At 37.3% G+C, this 23,249-nt stretch overlaps 1 protein-coding gene across 1 annotated transcript in view; it reads right to left on the bottom strand.

The window, feature by feature from the left end:
• The window catches only part of TLE4 (TLE family member 4, transcriptional corepressor), a 167,577-nt gene that overhangs the window by 77,969 nt on the left and 66,359 nt on the right, over positions 1 to 23,249 (bottom strand). The window contains exons 7-8 of the mRNA XM_044658360.1: positions 4,927 to 5,131; positions 3,595 to 3,611 (exon numbers count right to left, since the gene is read on the bottom strand). Coding sequence (XP_044514295.1) covers positions 3,595 to 3,611; positions 4,927 to 5,131 — 222 coding nt within the window. The remainder of the gene's footprint in view (positions 1 to 3,594; positions 3,612 to 4,926; positions 5,132 to 23,249) is intronic.

The raw sequence follows: 23,249 nt of genomic DNA, 5'->3' as shown, positions 1-23,249 counted from the left end.
AAACCCTTACTTTCCATTTTGGAGTCAACATTATGTATTGGTTCCAAGGCATAAGAGCAGTAAGGGCTAGGCAATAGGGAGCAAGTGACTTGCCCAGGGTCACACAGCTAGAAAGTGTCTGAGACCAGATTTGAATCCAGGACTTCCTGTCTCTAGGCCTGGCTCTCAATCCACTGAGCTACCCAGCTGCCCCCTCCTTAATCTTTTTTGATCCCTTAGACCCATGTTGGCAAAACTTTGGCACATGTGCTGGAACGTACTGGATGAGGCGGCTCCCCTCTTGAGGACATTTCTCACATCACTTGCTCCTCTGCCCTGGGAATGCTTCCTTCTTCCTCTGTCTGGGGTAAGGTGGTGGTGGTGGTGGTGGTGGTGGTGGTGTGTGTGTGTGTGTGTGTGAGGACTCACATATGNGAAAGAAAGAAAGAAAGAAAGAAAGAAAGAAAGAAAGAAAGAAAGAAAGAAAGAAAGAAAGAAAGAAAGAAAGAAAGAAAGAAAGAAAGAAAGAAAGGTGCTCTAATCCCGACAGCCTGGAACAGGGAGGGCCAATACATTCAAAAGGTAGGAACAAGAGCTCTCTAAGGTAGTATACAGCAGTAGGCACCACAATGTAGCTTCTTTTAAGATAGGAAAAGTTGCAGAGCCTAGATTCAAGGGTAACAGCTATCTCAGAACAAGGGGTTAAGTCTTGGTCACTAGGGGGCCCCTATCACACACAGTGGCAAAGAATAGTGCCATGAACCCTTGTTCTAACAACTCTCTCCAACCCAAATGCTCAACACACTGAATGCACCACTCTTATTTCTTGTGGCCATTTAAAATTACTCTTATGCCCACACTGTGCTCCTGGATTTAGATTCTTGCTTACACACTTTGTCCTGGGGATCAAGATTAAGTTATAGCATCCTTCATAGATTCAAAGGGGTTTCAAGTCAAGATAAGATCTGGTCTAAGAAAGCTATATAAAAGTGAGATTAATATAAAGCAACCTGCTAACACACATGACCAATTATATTTAGTTCAGTAACCACTTACTAAGGAAAAAAACAACTAGAATATAGGTAAATTTCTTTTTTCTTTTATGCCAATAGGAAAAGCACCTTAATTATCAAAATTTTACAGTATATCTACATTTACATTTTATGAGCTATTCTGAAATCTGCCCTGTTTAATAATCTGTGTCGTCAAGAAAATACTTTAAAGTGTCTCTCACAATTAAACCCATCCACAACCTTATATAAATCAAAATTTTGCTACCATATCAAAATGTTACACTGGGGCTGTATAACATTGCCCACATCCTCATTACATGCTACACTAATTACTACCAGCAGATTCAGAATTTTCTGCACATTAGAGGCTTTTAGAGGAGCTATAAAAAATTTCAGGCACCATTAATTTAAATTTGTATTGAAATTTCCTTTTGACAGATGGCCAAAAATTACTTATTATTTAGAGTACCAGAGCTGCCTGTTTGCACATTAGAAGAGGAAAGGGAAAAATTAAAAGCAAGAAGGAAATTTATGTCACGTTCATTACCTGTTAAATGTTAAGGAGCATTATCCTGCATGAATAAATTATTTCATACAAGCACACAGACTCCAGCTGCTGGCAACTGGCACGTTCTGGCTGATAAAAACCATCTCAAGTCACACTGCAGACAATCATAAAAAGCCCCTCTTAACCAGGAGCCACTTAAGGGAGGACAGATCGATAGAACAAGTGACTAACTGCTACCCTGGGCATCACTGAAAACATTTAAGGAAATTAGCAAACTATTTCACCTTGCAAAGCTGGCAGCTAGCCCTAAATGCTGACACAATTCAACTCAGGATTTGATAATGGTGTAAAAAAAATCTGTTCATAACTATAGTTCTATAATAAATCAGTGCATAATATTCATATCTCCCCCCCCCTTTTTCTTGCCTCTAGCTACAAAGATACTCCCAGACTCACCCCCCAAATGACTACAGATGATTTTAAAATAGTCACAACTCTTTTTTGAGAAATATAAAATGTAATTGACACATAATATGTGCATTGGAGTAAAGCCATTTCTATGGCCTTCTGGGAGTGGGACAGGATAAAAATCTGGTGGTTAGTCCACTAACCTGCCTAAAGGTATATATTTATCATAGGAAAACAGGATAGTTTTCAACATAACTCCAAAATAATCAGACAGGAATTTTCTCAAGGTTTCTTTTGACTTATCCTGGTTTTGCTGCTGCATAAATTCATTACTTGATCAGCATACGGGCATATTTTGCTCAAAAAATTTGGAATCTTGATTTTAAAATCAATGGAAAAGCATTTAGGGCACAGTAACTATTATGTGCCTAGAACTGTGTTATTCAAGGAGAAACAAAGATAAAAGTCTATAGACATACTATAAAAAACTACACCGGAAGAATCAGTAACATGAACTTTGTATGTACAATGATAAAATTTGACATTTAGATGAATATACAAATGTATGTTTAAATTTAAAATGCTTTTACAAGATTAAAATAGTTTATACTCATTTTCCCCCATTGTTTGAGGACTTAGAAAAAGAGTGAATTTCTTTTTCAAATGAAAGGGCAAGAATGAAATTGGTGTTCAAGTTATATCATGGGTGGTCTGAGTAGAATATTTAATTTTTCATGAAGATTGTTCTGAAACCTTCAATTGCTTCAGGGATGGAGAGAGGGAAGGCGGAGAGAGGGAAGGCAGAGAGAAGGGTGAACAAAGTCAAGTGATAGCATCTATATCAGGGCAAAGTCTAAAAACAGATTTCTTTCCTCTTGGTGTTGGGTAGTAATAAGACTTGAACAGTTTTCACATTTTGGAGGGAGGGAAGGAAGGAGGGAAAAAAATGGGGGAGGGGGATGCTCTGTGTGTGTGTGTCTGTGTAAAATTCAAACAATTCTCAGAACATTTCTCTTGCTATTAAAGCATTCCTCCCAAATAAGTAAAGTCTATTGAATATCTTTCCTATTCCATGCTTTATCTACAAAGATCCTCTTGGATTAAATGACTTGAACTCTACCCACAATAATTCTGAGATGTAGTAATGAAGATACTTGTATAGAAAACTTCCTTCACAAAAAGAGAATTTTTTAGAAATTAACTAAAACTAGTTCCTACATTATGAAAATAATGTACATTTCCATGTGTGCTAATTAAGTTATCAAATAATTTTTATTCAATCATACATATTCCCTAAATCTAAGATGCTGTTATTCAACTTTCACATTGCAAATTAATTCCATAACAAGGGACAGAACATAGCTATCCTGATGCACTTGTGTCATATTTGATAAATATCTTGATAGAGAAATGGAAAAGCAACTCCCAAATCTCAACCACAAGCCCTAAAATTATTTCTATGGATTTTAAAAAATATTCCAAAATATTCTTCAAACCTAAAAGTCTCTCATTTAAATTTTTTTCAAGTGCTAAATTACTAAAATGAGATTTTTCTTCAAATTAATTTTAATGTAGTTAAGCCAAACTCAATTCAAGGTACCTCCTAAATTGTGATTTCAATTTTAATAAAAAGCATTCAGAATATCGTTAAGAGAAATTTATTCTTCCTATGAAATGAAATCTTACCTTTATGGAGTCTCTATCTATGGGCAAAACAGCAACCGCCAGAGGAAAGAAAGTGATGGGAAGAAGGAAAAAAGGAAATGTATTCATTAATTTACAAAAAAAAAAAATCATACATTTATCACACTTGATCTCTGTTAAATAATAAATTGCAAAAATGTTAACTTTGCTATGAAGTTAATAATTAATACTGCTATTATTTATAAAGCCTAAGTCAAACTTCTTTTCTTTTTCAGAATGACTAAAATTAGATGTTAGTATTACTTGGTATCCTCACAGAACTTTCCACTTATAAAATGGTTCATAATCCTTTCTGCTGTGACCATATCATTAAGTTAGGCTGATAACAAATTTTCAGCTTTAGAACTCAGAAACTGAAGTTCAGAGTGAAGAAAATCTTTTACCCAAGGTTATCATTCACACTAAAAACAGACAGAAAAGCAACAACTCATATTTTTATAACAGTTTCACTTTTCCCAAAAGCCTTCCTCCCAACAATCTTGTGAGGCTGGTGGTACAAAGTATTATTATCTCCATTTTACAGATGAGGAAACTGAGGCTCAGTGAGAAGCAAAGTGACTTGGCCCACAAATTACATAGGAAGTAAATGTCTGGGGTAAAATTTGAATCCAGGACCACCTGACTTCAAGTCCAGAGCTATCCATTTTAAGTCATGATTCTTCAAAACCAGATCTAGATATTATGAGCTTTTGACTACAAATTACACTTTTTTATCACAAGAGCCACACTGCTGGTGAAGTAACTTCCCACAATTAAATATTTATGGGGTGTTACCAAGGAGACTTCCATCTATCTTCCTGCCATTAACTAATAAAATGATTATAAAACATGCTGCAAACATAAATTGCTATAAAAATGTCTATTAATTATAGTCTATTTTCATTGAAAAAAATCTAGCACAGCATAATTAATGATTTGGAGATTTTTTTTCAGGGGGCAATATGAGGGGGACCCTATGCCTGAGTTCTCATCACTAAGGAGAACTCTCCATGAGGCTTCTTCCTCCAAGGAATAGCAGCAGCTCAAGTGTGAGAAGTCACTGATCTGATCACTAGGTAAGCAGCTCACTTTGTGGTTTTAAAAGTTTGCCTAGGACACTAAGGGGTTAAATGACTTGCCCAGGGTCACGTTAGTAAAGCTAATGAACTATTACTATCAGGCTACCAATAAAAAGAAGAGGAATTCCTTGCCACGGAGGAATAGATCAACTCTTTCCTAGCCCAAAGGTGTCGCCTTGTTACTGCGCTTCCCAGCGATGGGCTCTGATCTATACTGCCTCCAGGACGTGTCCCCAGAGGGCTCCACGGTTCTCACCTCTTTGGTGATCGTTGTCATGGTGCTTCTTTTCATCTTTAATGGGAAGGTGAGACTGGCCGCCCAGGGCACTGGAGAGGGCCAAGAGCCCAGCACTGCTCCCGATGGGCGGGATGGCGGGCGGCTGCAGGCCTGATGGGTGTGGAGTGAGAGGCACCGGCAGACCATGTCCATGTGATAAATGCTGGGCCTGGAGTTGTTGCTGCTGTGAAAAATTAAACATAGATATTGAACTTGTTCCACAAGTTGGCATGAGGGGGAGGGGGAGAGGGCAGGAACAGGCCCAAATCTAGCATCTGAGAGAGAAAAGGGGCAGCTTACTGATAAAATCTCTAATATTCATTTGTACAAAAATGGAGAAGGATAAGAATCAACACTGCGACTCGGTGTAGGTTTAGGTTGTCACACATGGTCTTGCAGGGCATAATTTTTTTTTTCAAACAGGAATTAACTGTACAATTTATAGCAGCCTAAGCTCAGAGAGATTTCTTTCACCAAGTGTTTACATTTTAGTCTTAAAAACAAAACCTTGGAATCATACATTTCTAATCAAAACATATACGTGAGTAACTATTAAAGCAGTTATGTTGAACAAAAAAAAAAGCTGAAAATTGAGAAAATTAGTGTTAAACAGTTCTCCCAGAACCACTGCACAGCATGCAGTGAGAGTTAATTTGAAAGAGAAAACCTGAATTAACAACCCAGAAAAGGAAACTGGTTGCAGCAACCGTTTTAAGCCCTTTAAGTGTCCTCAGCGGTACTTGAGCAAATTACTAAAGAAAATCTAATGTAGCAAGGCTTGGGTCCTCCTGTAGGCTTGCTCAATAATGCTGAAATAATTGGGCACTCTGTGCACGTTTAGTGATGCTCGAATGAAAAGCGAGAGGCCTGCCCTTGTACTCGTCTCTAGCTGCTGACTCTGTGTTGTGACAGGTTTATTTGAGTGGGACTGTGATGCATGCACCAGTAACTGCGCTGACAAGAGTCTAAAGTCATTTTTACCAGTACACTGGCAACACATAGAGAAAGCCCTTGAGAGCTTCGAATTGGAGTGCTTGACCTCAACGGAGGCCGCATCAAGCTCTCTGCAATACTAACCATTGTGGGGGGGACAATGTTGTTGTTCCTGAATGGAGGAAAGAGAAGAAAAAAAGGAAGAGGTACGAGGTCTCTTGTCAGAGATCCATTCAATTTAAAAACTTACTGAAAAAAAAATATTCTGTGAACAAGTGTTCAGTAGTTCTTAGATTAACTTTGTAAGCAGGTAAAAACTCAGTTATTCCTTTTTAAATGAATCCGTTTTCAAGTCTAGCTTGTGATATGCAAAAAGACTATTTTCTCCTCCCAAACATGGCCTTATAAAATAGGTTAAAAAGAAAGGGAAATAAAAATATACTCGAATTGTTCTAGGAAGGAATATCTTTAAATACTACTTTTTAGACTGAGCCCAAAAAAGCTGGAGAATTTTCAGAAAAATGATTCTCCTTCCTCCTGACCCACCCCCAACCCAAAATGTAATTCTTTCCTCAACAGGACATTTCTTTCGTTTCCCCCACTTTCTATTCTGTACTGTTTTTTACCAATAAGTCAAAGCATAACATTATTTATTTCCTCTAATGACTCATCATGTATTTGTTAGATATTTGAGAACAAGATATTTCAAAAAAAATTAAGGGGAACTACTTTAAAAGATGCATTTACTTAAAAGAAATGAAGCAATTACTGAAATACTTAAATCCCTCACTACTCTCTTCTATCACCACCCCTAATAGCTTTTATATCAATTGAATATTTCAACTAACCAAATTTTTGGCCCAAATTATATACATAATTGTGTCAATTATTTGTGTTTCATATAGAATAGGCCTTAGAAGTCTCATATAGCAAACCACCAAATTTTTAAAATATACATATTTCAAAATGCACTACATAGATCTTTTCCTACAGAAAGAGCCCTAAAATTAAGTTTATTATGACTAATTTCTATCAAAAATCTATCTTCAGTTGAATATCTATACAGTTGCCTACCTCTTCTAGAATATAAAAATATAGCAAAAAAATCATCATATCCTCAGGGCACTTTACATTTTCCCCATTGTGTCAAGGACAAAAAATAATCTCATCTTTCCATTTAGCTAGGGACTTCTGAAAAGATTGAAAAGATATCCCTGATCTATCCATGGCCATATCTCCAAGGATTCACTCTTCTTCTAGCCTTTCCACTTCAAAATCTCTACCTAAGGCATTTATAATACCTTGACCTGTGCATTTGGATCCTATTCTTTGCTCTTTCTCCTGGATATTATTGCTTCATGCATTTCCCTTCCTCTCACTGTTTCCAAAGCATATGTTTTATTCAAAATTTATAATTGACCTACTTAAGGAAGATGTACAGCAGCACTCCGGTATTCTGAAATAAAGTTCAGTTGACCCTGTTGTGCCTCTCAAGCTTCCAGAATGTTATTTCTCTTCTTTTGACCACCAAACTTCTGAGAAAAGAAATCTATTCTATATTCACTGTCTACCACCCAATTTCATCCTAATCCCTTACAAATTTCCCCCCAATCAATTTATAACTATCCTACGACATAGCCTACTTCCTAATTTCTAAATCTGATGACCCTTTCTCAGTCCCAATTCTCTTTGACTTCTCTGAACTCAAATACAAATTCCTTCTTTAAATAAAGAGCTCATTTCTCCAACTTGCCAAAGCACTCCACTGTTTTCAGTTCTTCCCACGGACCTCCACATCAGTTTTCTTCCTAGTCTCTCCAGAGATGACTCTTGCCTCTCTGATCTCCACCCCTAGGTCTAATCCCTATTCCCACATTCTCAAATGACTGATAGACATTTGCTTTTGAATGTCCTTTCATCACAATCAACAAGTGGTTATCAAGCACCTCAAATCAAATCATTATTATTAACAGATATTTATATAGCATTTTAAAGTCTGCAAAGTAGTTTACATACATTAGCTCATTTGACCCTCAAAGATTCCTTAACTCAAGTCACAGGATGGAAATTCTGGTTCTGTCCCTTATGTTTGAGACCTCAAGAAAATCACAAAAGCTGTTTCCTTGTCAGTGAAAGGAGAGGACTGCAACAAACAACCCATTTTATCCCTTCTAGCTCTGTTATCTCTTTAACTATGATTCTATAAAAAGCACTATATTATGCCCATAGAGGAAGAAATTGAAGCTCAGAAATATTAAATATTTTGCCCATAGTCATGTTATAGAGTGTAAAAGTGAGGCTCCAACTCTTATCCTCCTTAGCCCCAGGTCCTGTCTTCTTTCAAATCACTCCCACTACCCCAAAACCTGATTCTTTACCTTCATTTGCTTTTTTTTTTTTTTTTAATCAAAGGAGGCTATGTGATATAGCGGGGAAAAACACTGTAATGGGAATCCAGTGACCTAGGCTCAACTCCCAACTATGCTTCTAATTAGCTGTATAGCCTGATCCTTGATAGAAAATGAAAATAATGGCTCAGAAGTTCTCTAAGGATTCCTGCTATGCCACCCATTCTATGAATTTATCACGCTCCTAGGCATTCAAAATTTGAAACCTCCAGTATCATTGCCACCAAGGTGCAAACATATATGTTTGTATAAAAACCTACTGCAGACAGGGAGATTTGGGCTTCTGATAGCAGGCTCAGAGCTATCCAAAAGTGGAATGGGCAGTAACAGCTTCTCTATCTCATTAGAAGTCTTCAAGCAGGGCTAGCTAACCACTTTGGGATGATGACATAGTGGGGATTTCTGTACACATATGGCTGAACCAGTCTTTGAGCCCCTAACAAAACTGACCTTGTGGGATTCAATTTTATTGACCTAAAACTTTATTAAATAAGAATAGCTCTGAATTTTTTCACATACTAAACATACTAAACATAAAAGGTCAGGTATCTATAGTAATATCTAAATTATAAGTGTACTGGCTGAGACAATGTGCTTCAAATGAGAAGGGAAATGCCAGGAAGCAGTTAAATTATGCATATATGCTTGTGTGTGAATATGTGTATATCTGTATGAGTATATGTATGTATATATTTACATATGCCTGCACACACATACACACATAATCCCCATTTCTGTCCAAATAGACACTCATACATACTCCTACCTCACAGGATGATTTTAAAGACAGAGCTCTGCAAATTTCAGAAATTTTGTAAATTCAAATAGGTTTTTGTCTTTACAATGTTAATTATGATATTTAATATGAGCCTTATATAAGACTTAAATCATCCCCTGCAAAACTATTTTGAATACCTCCCCCACAAAAAAACACCACCCTAGAATATAAAGTAGATAATTACTATATGAAGTTTCATAAAAGGTTTGCTCTAATAGATGGTTCAAAGTAATCCAAAGTTATAGGATAAAAAGTAAATTGCCAGTTTTTAAGTCAGATACATTTAACATTTTAACAAATAATAATACAGAAAATGTCATATATTTTGTGTGCTAGAAGTCACAAATGTCACCCTTTGATGTTTTTAGCTTTGCAAATTAGAGTGACATGTAAATTTATAACAACTGAATGATTCCTGATAGTTGAAACAATTGCTTAAGAGACACTTTTTGTAGAGACAACATACTACTGCTAATTGGCACATAAAAGCACCTAACCATACCCAAAATGCCTAATTTTTAAGGCCTTTGGTAATCGATTTTAAAACCTTCAAAACCCTGTTAAAAAAACCAACACCACGAGCCCAACAACAAAAAAATAAATACTTAAGAATGCTCATCAACACAAAGATAAACAGTGATTCCAGAGGACCTAAGGAAGCAGGCTACTCACTCTCCAAAACTGAATGATACGCAAAATGATACACATTTTTGGACATGGCTAAGGAGGGCATTTGTTTTGCTTGACTGTTTTTTTTTTTTGTTTTCCAAAGAGAGAGGGTAGTGGGAAGGAATAATTTTAAATGCAATTATTAAACAAAATTAATTTAAAAATAAAAGACTGACACAAGAAAAGACAATACTTCAAGGATTTCCTAGTCAAATGTGTTCCACTTAAGGTCTATTTTCTTGGAGAAGAATCAAGTATCTCCAGGATGTTTTACAATCAGCTTTGAATCAGAGCTGCCCACTGCTTTCCACTACATTAATGTGAAAGCCCAGGGCTATTATCAAAATAGCCTCTTCTAACCTGGAGCCATTTTGAATGTTAATTATAGACCAATTAACCTATATGGGTCTACTACTTTACCAAATCTTTATCTTTTTATCTACACAAAAGAAATGGAAACCCTTATTTTATTGAGAAAAAGAAAAGAAAGGTATTTATAGAATATAGCAACTCAAAAGGCTAATAAAAATAATTTAGGGTAAAATAACACCCTAGGTAATTGTAAGCAAATCTATCAGCAGAGAGGGGAGGGGTCAGAGGGAATAGACAGACTGAAAGGAAGAAATCAAAGCAAAGAGGAGGCCTTAAAAAAGGGAAAATGGAGGACATATGGGTATGGTCTATTTCAATTATCAAAAAGAAAAACAAATTGATGGTTAAGAGAAATAAGTTCTTAAACAATCATAATGAATAGAGGTTTTTGTCTAGGAAAATATTTATCTTGAATGAGATTTTCTACTGGGACAATTACCAGCCTCTTATCATTTCTTCTTCACATGAATAATTTCATTAAATTCTTCTGCCCCAAACCACACCTCAAAAACTCCATTTCTTTTTTTTTTCCTATAATTTCCATGTACTACTTAGTTAAGTAATGTTAAAATGGACTTTACTTAAAGTGTACAACAGTGCTCTGCTAAAATAATTAGTTTAATACTAATAAAGAGTTAGTAATTATTTTTTTAGAAGTCCAGTGCAGTGAAGTTAAGGGTGGCAGATAGCTGGTTGGCAGCGAGCCTAGCTTAAAACCTCTTTCTGGATTCTCTTTAAACTAGGAATTATTTCCTTGAAGTTGTTTCAAGTTTGAGAAAAAGGGAAAAAAGATGCTATAAATGGTACCTTGTGAGATCCTGATTTTCATTACCAAGAAATTAAATAAGGGGGGGGGGGGGGGGGAATAATTTTGATCCAAAGGACCTGAATTCAAATAATGGCTCTGATATTTATTACCTATGTGACTTCAGGTCAGTTTCTTAACTTCGCTATGAAGTTTTTCTTTGGGGGAGATTGTTTTCCATGACCTTTAGAGGTCTAAATCCAGAAGTCTATGAACATATGGAGGAAACAAAAGCCTATAGAGGAAAAATGGAATTAAAATGGTCTACCAAATGTCACCCAGTCACAAGGCAATTAATGGCAATAAAGGCAAAAAAATTACAAACTCATCCAAATAAGGCTATAGTTGTTTGTTTGTTTTTAAAATAGTAAAAAAATTAACATTCTACAAGTGGAATCTACCAAAAAGGAGTCAAAATCTGTAGTAATATGATCTGGATAATTCAAATTTGCCTTTGCCACATATAATTATATGTATATATTTTAAATATCTATGTAGATATATGCCCACACATATATAAAGGTTTCCCATGTAAAAGTATAAATTAAATCTGAAGAACTTATTTATCCTACTTAGTATATTTTAAAGGACTCTGACACATTAATTTTGTTGTAAGAATGAGTACTGACTGCTAATTACAAATAAATTTTATCTACTTATAAACAATCACTCTAATAACCAGACAACAGTTTTTTTAATCCTATGCAAATTTATAAGGGGAATGGTATATTCAGTTACAAGTATCTCCCACTATTGATAAACTCAATATGCTTAATTTTGAACAATATGATTAATTTCAGGCAGTTATGTTTCCTTCAACCAATCAATAAGTCTTTATTAAATGGCTACCATATGCTGGGCACTAAGTGCTACAGAAATATAAGGAAGATAAATATGCAAACAGCAAGCTATATACCAAAAATAGGAAATAATTAGCAGAAGGTAGGCACTGGAAAAGGGTTGGAGAAGGTTCCTTGTGAAACAGGGGTTTTAGTGAGAACTTAAAGGAAGCAAGGGAGATCACCAGGCAGAGCGGAAGAGGGAAAGCATTCCCTGCATAGGGACAGTCAGATTATCTTCTTCATGAAAACTGAGGTCCTGGTCACTGGATTGAAGAGTACGTGTCAGAGGAGGAAGAAGACAGGGCGGGTAGAAGACTAGGTTAGGAAGGGCTTTGAAGGCCACACACACCATTTTGTATTTACTGCTTGTGGGGGTGGAGAGGTGGAGGGAGTGAGACAAGATCAGACCTGCACTATAGGAAGGTTACTTTAGGGAGCACTATGGACAACGGCCTGGAGCCGGGAGCAGGCTGCTGTAAGAAGCCAGGGAGGGGGCCATGAGGCCTGCATCCTCGCAGCAGCAGGTCCCAGGACAGAAGGGGCAACAAGGAGAGATGTTTTAAAGGGGAAACTGGCCGCAGCCTTGGCCAAGGATTGAATCCAGAATGTCTCCAAGAGGGAGCCTGGGGGACTAGGAAGATGAGGATGTCCTCTAGAGTAATAAATAAGGAAGGGGGTGAGGTTGGGAGGGTCTTGGGGGAAATATGAGTTCTGTTTTAGACACACTGAGTTTAAGATGTCTAATAGACATCCAATTCAAGACACCTGAAAGGCAGTGGAAGAGGTGAGCCATCCTAAAAGCCTTGTGGCTACACTATGCCCTGCTCCCTCCAGTTAGAGAAAAGTGGCAATATCAACTCTGTCATTGTTCCTAGAAAGGATATAGCAAACTACTTCACTAGGGTCCCATTACTATCCCCATGACTATTCAGACCCAGGCTACCACTCTCCTAAGGAAGATGGTTACCCCCCACCATTAAAAAGTAGGTGCCTGAGTGCAGGGTCTGCCTATGCTATCTTATTGGACCTCACGGCTTTCATGTTTAGCTCATAGTAAGGAGAGACTACATATATTTTTTTAATTTTATTCATTCATTTTTTAATTAAAAAAAAAACACCTATCAGTAGCTCCTTTTGCCTATTAAATAATAACACAAATTCCTTAGCTTAGCACTGATGAATCTCCACAGCCAGGCTCCGAACTACCTTTCCACAGTCTTATTTCTGACTTGCTCCATGAACCATGCGTTCAAACCAAACTCCTTACACCTTACCTGACACTCATTCCTACTTCTGTACATTTGTGCAGGTGGTGTCCTGGGCCTAAATCATATTCTCCTTTATCCAAGTAGTTAAAAAAAAAATGGTATAAAGGGCCATGGATAGAACCCTGCAGCAATATAATGAAGACCTTCCTTCTGTATTGACACCAATTCCCTCTTGATGACTCCAGTTCCAATCATTCAACTAGTCCCAAATCCAGTTAAAATATTCCAACTTTGAGCTTGTATATACACTATGCTCCTCTTGTCAATGACAGAGTGAAAAACTTTGCCAAATGTTTAGCAAAAATCCAGATATCGTAAGTCTATAACATGTGCCTTATCTACTATCTATTATCTCTATATACTTACAAATAATTTTTAAAATAACATGTTCTAGGATACTAGGAAGAATTAACAGACATATTTCGCTCTCTTCTTTTTAAAAAAAAAAATTAAGACATTTTTCCATTGTCCTCATGTCCCTGCCACCATTATCCCAATTTTTCAAATATCAATTTCCTGTTAACCATTTTGTTATGCCCTTGAAACTCAAAAGATTATTCTTGAGAGAAAACAATAAAAATAAAACAAGTGCTTCTACCTTCTCTCCAGCATCTATCTTCCTATCCTAAGGCCCTATCTCTTTAAAAATTTTCTTGCCCTATCCAACATAACATTTTATTTTTTTATCCCAAGTATGTTACCAGTCTCAGCTCATTCTGAGTTTTGTAAATCCTGACACTGTTTTCACAAGAATATACCATTTTTGTGTATATATCTTTAGTTACATGCCTTTACTTCCCATCTTCTATATATGTCTTTTTTTAAATCTCACTTTGTCAATGCACTTACATTGGTCTTTTAAGACAACTCACCCTTTTTGTATATACTAGAATCATTTTTTAATACTCTCATTCTTGACAGTTTCCCATATTCTTGAATTAACCTCCCTTATAGAATTTTAAGTCATGGAAGCAGTGGGGAAAGCTCTGTATTTGCAGGGAAAAGGACATATATTCATATATATTCAATCCTGCCACCTATCTCTGCAGCTCTGGCCAAGACACATTCTATCTCTAGGTCTTTCACCAGTGAAGTAAATGGGTTGGAGTGACTGACTGTTAACAACCCTCAGTGCTTAACATCTATAATCCAATGAACTCCTTGAAGTTCACTCTCCCTAAGGCTCAGAGACCGGGTTGGTATAGTGGAAAGCACAAAGAACTGGGAGTCAGGAGACTTAGATTATGCTCCAGGTTACGCCACTGAATAGCTGGATCACTTTGGTCTTTTGACCAAATGGGGCTTCAGTGTTCTGAGTTGCAAAACAACATGATTGGAGCAGATTATTTCAAGGTTTTTTTAATGGCTCAGAATCTAGAGTTAAGCACACTACTTCTCAAAGTCAAATGGCTAATGCTAAAACCAGGACTCTGGGCCCCTGTCATCAACCCGTGCACTTCCTGCTGTACACCATGTTGTATTTCTAAATTAATGACAGTTTTCTACATGTTAAGTGGTGAAAGGATTAAAATTAAATTATTAACTTTATTAAAGTAAGAAAAACTGGAATTTCCCCTCCTGAAATTAACTAACTCCCCACCACCCAACTGTGAATGTCCTCCAATTCAAAATTCCCTCCTAGGCACAGAATTGGTCCATTTAAGACCAATCTCACACCAGGAAGTAAGTGGGAGGGACCCCTGGGCATCCCCCAAGTCTTAAGACCAATCTCACACCAGGAAGTAAGGGGGAGGTACCCCTGGGGCACACTGGAGGATGCAGTTCCCCCAGCCACAACTCTTCAAAACCCATAGTGGTATGTATACTCATTTATAAAATTTAGAATTTAATTCCATTTTCCAGGGCATTTCCCACCATGCTATTATCAGTTTTTCAAATTTTAGGATTAACTTTATGGATTACAGAGCAGTTTGTTATTTTACTCAGCCTTCACAATAGCCTTATGAAGTAGGTAATATATAACAATGAATTATATTTATGCAGTATTTTTAAGTTTATAAAATGCTATCCTAGTTTGTCACTATTCTAATTTTATATATAAATAAGTTAAAGATCTCAAATATAGATACTGTTGGACATATTTCATAAGATGGCTATCCAAATACATGAAATCTGGGCAACATTCTTTATCCACTTGGTCTTTCTTATGTGGATGAGCAATTCAAAGTTCTCTGAAAAATTACATCTCTCTCCGGAACAGATAATTCAGATGAACAAAGAACAAATGCTCAGGGTAAAAAAAGGAGAAAAATTGGATGAATTGATTCCAAGAAACTGCAAAGCTCTCTTACTGACTCCAAGCTTCCTACATAAACAAAAGTCCATCTTTTCAATACTATCCGTTTGCTGAGACTGCCAAAAATAACCAATAAGGACTTATGAAAAATAGTAAGAGTAAAATAATTTATAGCAAGAAAAGAAGATGCTCTGGTCACAAGGCATGAGTGGGGGAGGAAGATAAACTGAAAGAAGTCTGAGTATTCTATTTACAATACTGGAAAAAATGAAGAAGGTCTCCAACACATTGAGTGAACTTTGGGGAGAACATGGGCAAAAGTCACATATAATAGGCAGGAATGGTTGAGTTGAAGTCTGCTTTTTTTGGAGAGAATCAATGAATCAATGCGTTAGGTAAACTAGAGGTCAGAAAAGCTAAGAGACTTTTGTATAGTCATTTAGCTATTAAATCACAGCTACTAGTCTGGGCACATGTCGCCTAATATTCTTTTCTTTTCTCCACAGTATATTGCTTATCTTGGATGTAGTGTGCTCTGAAGAAAAAACAAAAAACAAAAAACATTGACTCTGGAGTCAAATCACCCAAGTTCAAATTCTCTTTGTGACCCCTTGGGTAAGATATTTGACCTTCCTGGGGCCTCAGTGAACTGATTTGTATAATGGAGAGAAAAAGTGGACTAGAATTGTCTCTAATATCCTTTCCAGTTCCATAACTGTAAACCTGTGATCAATCAATCCATCTAAAAGGTGCAATGCTAAAAGTATTAAATTTTCTCTTCTATTATTCTCCTATTTCCCCCTATAGAAAAGACCTATACTTTAGAATTCTCAATTTGGACTACTGTAACAGTCCTGGTAAGAGGTAATTACTCCTTTATTTCTGCATGGCCTTGCTAATTAATCAACCAGGACTTACAGTAGAGCGTTTAAAAACAAAGCATAACATTTTTGTTCCTGCAGTCTATCACTTCCTGGTGACTGTACCACTAAAAGTCTAGGATAATAAACCAGGAACCAGGCAGCCTTTAATGTAGTTGTTACCCATGATTACGAAGAAGGAAGGCAATACCTGGGGGAAAGGTTTTTTCTAAAGGGTTATAAAGAGCAGTGGTTCTCAAAGGGTTGCCTTGCAAAGGTTTCAAGGGCATCAACCTCCTTCTAGTCCCCCAAAGTTCATACCTCAACGTCATCCTTAACTCTTCACTTACCCTCACACCCATATCATCCTCATTTAACAATTAGGAAACTGAAGCCCAGGGAAGGAAATAGACTTGCCCAAAGTCCTACAGACCATTGTCCTAGCTTAGACCCACCCATATCACCTCTTACCTGGCCTATTACAATAGCCTTAGCTTCCGGTCTCTCTCTTGTCCAGTTGTCCTCTACGATACAAATTAATATTGCTAAAGTACGGATTGTGTCATACTCCTGACCAAGAAGTCTCATTATCTCTAGGATAAAATGTCTGGAATTTAAAATCTTAACAACATTGCTCCAGCCTCCCTCTCCAAATTGATCACACACTATTCTCATTACATCCTCTATTCTCCAACCAAAGTGCCTTTACTCATTATGTTTTGCACAGAATAGTCTATCTCCTGCCTCCATGTCTTTGTAGAAATTATTCCTCAGGCCTGGAATAATCTTCTTTCCTACCTTAACTTCTTGGAAACTCAAGCTCAAACATGACATCTCCTACATACCATGACTCTTGATTCTCTTAATCCCCTCAAACATTCTATTTTTAAAGTGTGTATATATTATATCTATCTCATACTTAGCTGTGAACTTTTTATATCCTCAAAGTAGAATGAGCCTCTTAAAGGAAGGGACTGCCTAAGTTAGATCCATAAATCTTCCAACAGTAGCTGGCCCATTCCCTGTAAATACCTAATAAATGTTCAGGGATTGAGAGATTGATCTGAACCACATCTCTATCTCTTTATAAAGATTTTGGCATGAACTTTCAGCCATCTTCAGGGTAGTCTTAAGGATCATACTCAGAAGAGCTCCGTAGCAGCTACCCAAATGCCCCAGGGCAGCCTTCTCTGGCCTTTCAGAGCAAGAGGAAAACAAGTCCTTTGTTCATCTCTCTCACAGAGCTTATGGACCAGCCTCCTCTCTTATTTATGGCTGAGACACTCCAAATGATATGGTTCAATGTCTATTGCTGTTCGTCTTTCGTCTTCGAAGAGGATGAGTGACATTATCGGATGACGTCTTGCCCTGGGCATGAACGAGGCCCAACCACACAAAGTCCCAGCCTCGCCCTGCCTGCCAGAGTCATCGGCGCCCTAGTGGTAACAGAAGTCGGGACGAGCGAGGAAGGCCTGGGAGGCAGCGGATGACCTTCCACCTCCGATGCCTGACCAGGTTCTAAGCGTTCCGTCGGGCCTGCCGCTCTCTTCTGCCCATTCCACTACAGGAACGCTGAATGTTCACACAGCTGGGGGAGCCCCACCTCACCGATGGCGTGTTCCCACTGTTCCCCTCACCCGCACCGAACCTGTCTGCCAGCATGGTTTGACTGCTGGGAATCCTCCGTTTTCTTGGAGGCCCAGGTAGACCCCCCCCCTCCCCCCCGAGGGAGCAGAGCAGCCCTGCAGGGAGCGAGGCCTCCCCGGACACTCCACGCAGCCTGCTGCGGTATCTGTAGCGACATTCTCAGCTTGCTGAGACATCAGACCCCGAACCTCTTCTCACTCTGGCTGTCACTGAAATAGAAGTGGCCCATGCTATGAGTTTCCTTTTGAGTTTCTGTCATTTTGTTCAGTGGGTCTCCATGACCAAAGAATTAATCACCTAGAAGCTAACTTATGATGAGCTTCTTTGTACTTATCTAGGCTGGTTCTTAACAGACAGTCTGTCCCCTAAGATCATCCCTGAAGCCTTGGTAGCTCAGTCAATTCTGCCATGGCCTTTTAAAGCCCTAGGTCATTCCCACAACAGAATGAGACATCAAAGTAGAATTTTTGTGGAAACACTTCCAAATAAATACTATAAGAACGTAATGGGGAAAAAAATGAATTGATGAATTAAAAAAGTACTGAAAGAAATGAATTAAATACCACAAAATAATTTAAGAGAAATAATCTTAGACCAACTATTATTGTTTAGTTTTTGACAAGTATTTATTCCATACTTTTATTTTAAACCTCTTATCTTCCAGAATCCTAAGGGCTAGGAAATGGGGGTTAAGTGACTTGCCCAAGGTCACACAGCTAGGAAGTATCTGAGGCCAAATTTGAAGCCAGAACCTCCTATTTCTGGGCCTAGCTTTCTATCCACTGAGCCACCTAGCTGACCCCTATTCCCTATTCCATACTTCTAAAAAAAAATTTCATCCAAGACACAAGTATGTAAAATTATGTCTTTTATGTTTCCATTTTTCAGTTCATTCTCTGGAGGTAACAGTCCCAATTTATTCTTCAAGTATTAAAAATGTAGCTATGTATGGTGTTCCCTTGGTTCTATTCATTTCTCTGTTCATTATCCTGTGTAGTTTTTCTAAGATTTTTTTTTTAATTAGCCTGCTCATCTTTTCTCATGGTGCAGTAGCATTTCACCACAATTTGTTTAGCCATTCCCCAATCAGTGGGCATCCTCTCAATTTCCAGTTTCCATGCCACCACAAAGAAAGTTGCTATAAATATCTTGGAACATACAAGCATAATTTCCTTTTTCCCTGATGTCCTTGAAAAACAGACCAGCAATGGTATACCTGAAGATATACAGTTTTATAACTCTCTGGATGTAATTCCAATTCATTTTCCAAAAGAGTTGGATCTGTTCACAGCTCCACCAACAGTGTAATAGTGTCCCCACTTTTCCACATCCCCTCCAACATTTGTCATTTTGCCCTTTTGTTATTTTAGCCAGTCCCTATGGTTTTTTTTTTTTTTTGCGTTTTGTTTTTTTTTTATTTTAAACCCTTAGCTTCTGTGTATTGACTTATAGGTGGAAGAGTGGTAAGGGTAGGCAATGGGGATCAAGTGACTTGCCCAGGGCCACACAGCTGGGAAGTGTCTGAGATCGGATTTGAACCTAGGACCTCCTGTCTCTAGGCCTGACTCTCACTCCACTGAGCTACCCAGCTACCCCCTCCCTATGGTTTTAAAGGGACCATAAAACTAGTTACGAAACTTCAAAAAGAGATTTGATGGTTATGTGCATGGAATGATCTACATAAACAGTGAGCTGCTGTAATCCCTAGTCTCTAGACTGTAATCCTACCCTCCTTACCCTTTAAAAGCTGGCATACCAAATCAGAGAGTAGAGCAGTAAGATTCTGCAGTCTTCAGAAGCAATGGTGACACTGCCTCTAAAAACACAGGCCTATCTTACCCCATTCTCCAACTCATACAATTTTTGGCACAAATAAAAGGCTAATTGAACCATTAAGGTGACAGTTGTCCCAATGTTATAAACAGGTAATCAACAGAATAATGTTATTGCAAAGTTTTGTTACATCATGGGGGGTGGGGGTGGGGGTTGGCAGCAGCTATAATATTAATTAACAATGGACAGCCCAGTATCATGTGAACATATGCTTATATTTTTAAATGGGAGGGTCATAAAAGAATTAAGGGAAAAGAAAAGAGAAAAACTAAGAAAAAAAAAAACACTGAAAAAAAGATGTTAAAAGTAAAACCTCAACTTTTAAGGCAGAAGAATAATATAGATTACCAAGTTATATCCAATAAAATGTGCCAGGGTTGGTTCTAGCCAAGGCTTCCTACAAAGAGCTCACATTTGTTCATCTTAAGGTGATAAAATGTTAACATAATATAAATCTGGAAGACTCTCTCCCTTCCTCTTAATAAATGCAGTAAAAGCAGAAACCAGACTCTCATGTCTTAACAAGTTCCATGAGCCACAATGATGATGTCAGATGCACTTACCTGAACACATTAAAAAACAATTGTTGTCCTACAAAAATTAAGGAAGAGTCATGTCCAATGCCCTGAACTCAGTAATGTCATAATGCATATGTGGCTGTTCTTCAGCCAATGGTGTTAATATTATTTAGCCACTACACAGCATGCCACCACAAGCAGCAAATTTAATTATGAAAGAATAAGCTTAGAAAGGCCTCTTAAGAGATATTCTTTTAGAAATTAAGTCTTAAATTTTAAAATAAATCCCACTGGCCACAATCACCTTTACAGAACTCTTTCTCTATTAAGAGTTATGGGAGGACCTGTGAGTAGATGGGGCAGGAAAAGGTTATATTTAAATGTAGTCATTACCAAAAGTGTCATTGCTACATAACAGAAATGGGATTAAAATCATAGCCTCTTATAGCCTCGTCAAATTTTAGCTGAATGATTTGATTTTAAATAAAATGTTCAATAAATGTAGATTCTTACTGCACAGAAAGTGAACTTGCTTTTTTCTAAGATCTCAGAGAAGAAGAAAAGAGAAGACCTGGTGATCTATGCAATCTGGCTGTAAAAAAAACTGCTTGTATGTAGCACAATCAGAGCTTTATAAACTTTTAAGTTGTCAGTATATGCAAATCAATGCAACATGAAACAATTATCATATAACTTTAAGCCAACCTCTCTCTCCTCCCACCAAAGCAATCTGTGTCCATATACAGCAGGTGGCTAATCTGTTTTAGAGCCTTTAAGCTCCAAGCACACTCTTTGGTAAAGACAGTTTTGTGTTTTGTTGTTGTTTTTTTTAAATCCAGCGGAGTTAAGGATGATCACTTGTGGAAGGTATAAGTCAACATGCACTGATGAGTTTCCACTATGTAGTTCTGATGTTTAAAAATTCAAACATTTAGAGTACATCTTTACTAACTACATATTGCTGGTATAAAAAAGGAAAAATCCATATGTTACTGAAAAAAACCACCTCATTTTACAAAACGCACTTTCCCCCACACCCCAAGGCAAACTGTCCAGAAAGGAAATCTACGTTAAATGCTCCTCCTAGATGAACAAGTTCCTTGGTGTCACATAAGCAGAGAAAATTTACACTAGTATTCACAGGCAGGAACTTGGGACCAGTGATACCAAAACTGATTTAAAAAAATTTTTTTAAGCCTAAACCAAAGCAAAAATTAAGTTAGAACTGAGAATCCACTAGAAAAGCATAAATGATGATTATACCCTGGAGTTTGTGAGCCATGGTGTTGGGGAAGAATGGGAGAGTGGGCTTATCCTGCCTTTGGAGGGGGGAAAAGAGGAACTGTTTGTATTTTGCAATATGTTTGGTCCCACCATCCTTACCATGAAAATTAGTCTTTTGACTGAGTTTCCACTGTGGAAAAAAAAATAAAATAAGCAAAGTAAAAGGAAGGAAAATCTGCAAAATGGAACAAATCTCTGGAAAACTCCAAATGGTGATTTTAAAAGCCAGCATTAAGTGGTGGGACCTTGGCTTGAAAATTCCTTAGCATAATGCAAAAAATACACTTTTGTCCTAAATGCTACTACCTTTTGCCAGAGTAGATTGTTTTATTTACTTGCTTAAAAGGACTAAGAAAACAACAAACACAATAAAATAAAATGTTAAGAAATTATCTGAGGATATTGTCTCTTTTTTCCCCTCTAACTCAAGCCTCTAAGATGGCAAAGGCAAAGTCATTTAAATCATTTCCTTAGTAATACAAGTAATATTTAAATAGATTTAATAGTGCTGCTCCAAACCAATGAATTATGAGTTTAAAACCTATTAAAATGTAATGTTTTTTTCCTGAGCTGAGGGGAGAGAGATTTAAATCCACTGAATTTTAATATTTCAGCTTGAGCTGCAGGAGGTAGAGAAAGTCCAAATGAACTATTCCATCAGCACCATTCAAGCATGAACATTTTAATCAGTTTTACTTCCTTGGAGTTCTCTAACACAGTTTACGCTGTCATTCTGAAAGCACTTAACACAGAGAGTGTGAAAAACCACCAAGGCTTGTTATTGCCTTCACAATTGATGGCAAATAATTTTGCAGACTTCCTATCATTAAAATGTCACTGCTAAAAATTGAGGTTCAGCATTTCTTGTGCTAAACTGCATTTCCCTTGAACACCATCACATACCTGTTCTTAAGGGTTGGGTTTCTTTTTGGGGGTTGGGGGGTGGGCATTTCTCTCTCCTTTCAGAGATAAATGGGCAAGAAAAGCCCTAAAGGAACTCACATTTTTCTCTACCATAAGTCAAACATTTTCCTTGTCAATGTTCAAGCTAAAGTAACATGGTTTTTAAAATGGTAGGTCCTTTGGTGAAATTCTTATGAGGTTTTAAGCTGTCTCTCATATTAAGCAAAACCATATTCACAACAGCATGTGCTGATTATATAGTGTAATGGATTAAAAAAAAACATTTTAAGATAGTCAGATGACTCAATTTAATAATACAGGAAATGAAAACATCATTCCTAATTAGATCATATTACTGATTTAAAACTACAATTTGTGTGTTGTTCCAACAGAGTAATCTTGCAGAGACTCTAATTTAAAAACACAGTAGCTAGTAGGACACAGGACAAGACCAAGGCAGATGTATATACATTTTCATGTCCCAGCATGGGGAACATTGTAGGTAGGTGGGTGGGAACCTTCCATATAAAAGTGTAAAGAAGCCAATTCATAATATTAGCTGGAAACAATAAGATATTTCCTGGTTTTTCCCCCTTACAAATAAAAGCTAGATGATATTTGGCTTGTTTCAATCTATCAACAGTTTTAAACTGAACATGACCTGTGAAAGAAATCATTATAACTAGTGTCTCGTTCCATTAAACACAACTAGCGTATTGTCAAGAGGACAAGCAGTCTCTCCAGGTTCCAGGCTCACTCCAGTATTCGGCATTTAAACTGCATGGATCACTGACTAGGTTCATTTACCAATGAAGGTAGAATAATATTGCAGAGCAAAAATGGTGCTTCATCAGATTTCATTAAATCTGAGTACATTTGTGCTCATATGGGATAGTGTGCAGACATAGCTTAAAAAATATGGGCT

Source organism: Gracilinanus agilis, chromosome 1 (genome assembly GCF_016433145.1).
Source record: "Gracilinanus agilis isolate LMUSP501 chromosome 1, AgileGrace, whole genome shotgun sequence".
Taxonomy (NCBI): Eukaryota; Metazoa; Chordata; class Mammalia; order Didelphimorphia; family Didelphidae; genus Gracilinanus; species Gracilinanus agilis.
Note: the sequence above shows the minus strand (reverse complement) of the source record. Positions and strands in the feature narration are given on the sequence as shown.